Source organism: Drosophila eugracilis, unplaced genomic scaffold (assembly GCF_018153835.1).
Source record: "Drosophila eugracilis isolate 14026-0451.02 unplaced genomic scaffold, ASM1815383v1 contig_466, whole genome shotgun sequence".
Classification (NCBI taxonomy): Eukaryota; Metazoa; Arthropoda; class Insecta; order Diptera; family Drosophilidae; genus Drosophila; species Drosophila eugracilis.
This window is the reverse complement of record NW_024573334.1, coordinates 7,611-11,495: the sequence shown is the minus strand read 5'-3', so window position 1 is coordinate 11,495 and position 3,885 is coordinate 7,611. Positions and strand designations below refer to the sequence as shown.

The window sequence follows — 3,885 nt, the reverse complement described above, 5'->3', positions numbered from 1 at the left end:
TGCCAGCGATACAAGACGTCGTAAAAACTGGCAGCCGGAAACATGCTAACAAAGATCGCCACCGCTCCGTAGGAGGCACTATGCGTGGACTTCGTGTGCCCACTACCCCGAACATAGCATGGGAATACCACGCTAGTGGTCATAATAAAAATTCTCAAAGTGGGTGGAGATAGCGGCGGTGCGACAGGTGACAGCAGACGCAATGTTGAGGATATTCCGGAAAAGAGTTATAACAAGGATCGGAGCGCCGAAGGTCCTGATATCTGACAATGGAGTGCAATTCACAGGGAAGAAGACGAAGACAGCCATAGACCGCTGGGGGCTACAGCAGCAGTTTACAGCACCATTAACATCGCAACAGAAACCTACGGAGCGCACCAACCGGAGAGGAACAGACCAAATGGGACGGGAGGATCTGCCGGAGTTGATCCTGGCATATAACAGTAGCACTTTGGAATCAACAGGTTATATCCCGTCGCAGTTGCTCTACGGGAAGGAGTTGCGTCTCCCCGGAACACTTTTTGATAGGGTCACCCAAGGCTCTGGTCTGGTAAAGGAGTCACTCTCAAGCAGATGGGAGAGGCTGAAGAAGATCCGGTCGAAGGCACATAAGAATATGGAAGAAGCAGCGGAAACCCAGAAACGGCATTACGACTTGCGGAAAAGAGCGTGGAAACCCAGCGTAGGGAAACTGGTGTCGTGCAGAACACACTTATTGTTGAACGCAGCGGAAAAGCTTAATGCAAGATTAACGCGAGCCTAAGTAGGGGACCTAAATCAGTACTTTGGGACGGGCAATGAACCAATCGAGGAAGATGGATCACAGTGCGCAGGTTCCAGCCTTCAATAAACGAAAGGGGCGCATATAGGAATCCGGACTGCCTAGAAAACGGGGATTTTACCATACCCATACGATATTCGGGCGAGCAGTTCGAGTTGATGTTCCTGGTGCTAGAGCGGGTCACAGGCGGAATGTTGTTGGATTGGAATGGATTTTCTGACAATGACAGGTACGAGAATCCAGTGCGGCAATCTAGAAGTGGACGTAACAGAACCTCGCAAAGTACCCAGACAGGACGGAGCAAATCAAGCGGGAGCGGGAACGGAACGAGCGGAAGAGGAGATCCAGACATTCCTGGAAGATCAAACAGAAAAATTCAAGAACATGAAGGGATGCAGTACAACGGCGACACAAGACTTATTTCAAGGATGAAAAGAAACCGAAAACAACAGGCCATCATAAACAAACAAGTGGATGAACTGATCAGATGCTACCGTTGTTTTGTGGCGCACCGCTCCAACGGCTGTCCATTATGTCTTGCAGATTCGGTACTCCTTTCAAGAAGTCGATGGGAGTCAGTGGGGCTTCCTGATCCACTGTGACTGGCAAGTGCGTTAGTGGGTTCTCCAGAACGTGTTCGGCGGTACCATCGGGTACAGTAAAGCACACATGCACACATGTAAAGATATAAAAAACCCGTTTGCAGTCACCAAGGTAAACTCACACGGCATCTCTTCCTGGTCAGTTGCTTCCGGGCGGCAACTACTACTCGAGGAACTCTTCGTCCAATTCTCTTCCGGTTTTCGTAGGAACGCCGGTCCGCATAACCATCGTGACCCTTGACTTAGATCGACATGGCGTTGCGGCCTGGTTGCATCGTCTGCCACGTTTTCGGCAGTGGGTAGCCATCTCCATTGGGATACTTCCGTCGAGTGCCCAGACAGGACGGAGCAAATCAAGCGGGAGCGGGAACGGAACGAGCGGATGAGGAGATCCAGACATTCCTGAAAGAGCAAACAGAAAAATTCAACATCATGAAGGGATGCAGTACAGCGGCGACACAAGACTTATGTCAAGGATGAAATGTCGGTAAGACAGCGGTACTAACCTCGGAACCCAAAACAACAGGCCATCATAAACAAACAAGTTGATGAACTGACCAGTTGCCACCGTTTTTTTGTGGCGCACGTCTTCAACGGCTGTCAATTATGTCTTGCAGATTCGGTACTCCTTTCAACAAGTCGTTGAGAGTCAATGGGGCTTCCTGATCCACTGTGACTGGCAAGTGCGTTAGTTAATTCTCCAGAGTGTGTTCGCTGGTACCATCGGGTACTGAAAGGCACACATGCAGCACACATGCACACATGTAAAAATATAAAAAACCCGTTTGCAATCACCAAGGTAAACTCACACGACATCTCTCGCAGAGTGGGCAGTGTGGATAGCGTTCATTCTTAAACCTATTCAGATAGTATTTAATGCATCCGGTGCCTTGTCATCCAGTATTTTCTCTAGTTCTCCGAGCACTTCTTCGGCACTTGCGGGCTTTACGCAAAGATCGCCACCGCTCCGTAGGAGACACTATGCGTGGACTTCGTGTGCCCACTACCCCGAACATAGCATGGGAATACCACGCTAGTGGTCATAATGGAAATTCTCAAAGTGGGTGGAGATAGCGGCGGTGCGACAGGTGACAGCAGACGCATTGTTGAGGATATTCCGGAAAAGAGTTATAACAAGGATCGGAGCGCCGAAGGTCCTGATATCTGACAATGGAGTGCAATTCACAGGGAAGAAGACGAAGACAGCCATAGACCGCTGGGGGCTACAGCAGCAGTTTACAGCACCATTAACATCGCAACAGAACCCTACGGAGCGCACCAACCGGAGAGGAACAGACCAAATGGGACGGGAGGATCTGCCGGAGTTGATCCTGGCATATAACAGTAGCACTTTGGAATCAACAGGTTATATCCCGTCGCAGTTGCTCTATGGGAAGGAGTTGCGTCTCCCCGGAACACTTTTTGATAGGGTCACCCAAGGCTCTGGTCTGGTAAAGGAGTCGGTCTCAAGCAGATGGGAGAGGCTGAAGAAGATCCGGTCGAAGGCACATAAGAATATGGAAGAAGCAGCGGAAACCCAGAAACGGCATTACGACTTGCGGAAAAGAGCGTGGAAACCCAGCGTAGGGAAACTGGTGTCGTGCAGAACACACTTATTGTTGAACGCAGCGGAAAAGCTTAATGCAAGTTTAACGCGAGCCTAAGTAGGGGACCTAAATCAGTACTTTGGGACGGGCAATGAACCTATCGAGGAAGATGGATCACAGTGCGCAGGTTCCAGCCTTCAATAAACGAAAGGGGCGCATATAGGAATCCTGCCTGCCTAGAAAACGGGGATTTTACCATACCCATACGATATTCGGGCGAGCAGTTCGAGTTGATGTTCCTGGTGCTAGAGCGGGTCACAGGCGGAATGTTGTTGGATTGGAATGGATTTTCTGACAATGACAGGTACGAGAATCCAGTGCGGCAATCTAGAAGTGGACGTAACAGAGCCTCGCAAAGTGCCCAGACAGGACGGAGCAAATCAAGCGGGAGCGGGAACGGAACGAGCGGAAGAGGAGATCCAGACATTTCTGGAAGAGCAAACAGAAAAATTCAAGAACATGAAGGGATGCAGTAGAACGGCGACACAAGACTTATTTCAAGGATGAAAAGTCGTTAAAACAGCGGTACTAACCTCGAAACCGAAAACAACAGGCCATCATAAACAAACAAGTGGATGAACTGATCAGTTGCCACCGTTTTTTTGTGGCGCACGTCTTCAACGGCTGTCCATTATGTCTTGCAGATTCGGTACTCCTTTCAACAAGTCGATAGTAGTCAGTGGGGCTTCCTGATCCACTGTGACTGGCAAGTGCGTTAGTGGGGTCTCCAGAACGTGTTCGGCGGTACCATCGGGTAGAGTAAAGCACACATGCACACATGTAAAGATATAAAAAACCCGTTTGCAGTCACCAAGGTAAACTCACACGGCATCTCTTCCTGGTCAGTTGCTTCCGGGCGGCAACTACTACTCGAGGAACTCTTCGTCCAATTCTC

At 49.7% G+C, this 3,885-nt stretch overlaps 1 protein-coding gene across 1 annotated transcript; it reads left to right on the top strand.

The window, feature by feature from the left end:
- The first annotated feature begins 202 nt into the window (after positions 1–202).
- LOC121530271 lies at positions 203–763 on the top strand. Its single transcript, XM_041819109.1, has one exon. The coding sequence runs from the start codon at positions 203–205 to the stop codon at positions 761–763; it is 561 nt and encodes a 186-aa protein (XP_041675043.1).
- Positions 764–3,885: the final 3,122 nt, after the last annotated feature.

Excerpts from the sequence above, each read along its gene's own strand:
- LOC121530271 (XM_041819109.1), top strand. The coding sequence starts at position 203 with ATGTTGAGGATATTCCGGAAAAGAGTTATAACAAGGATCGGAGCGCCG.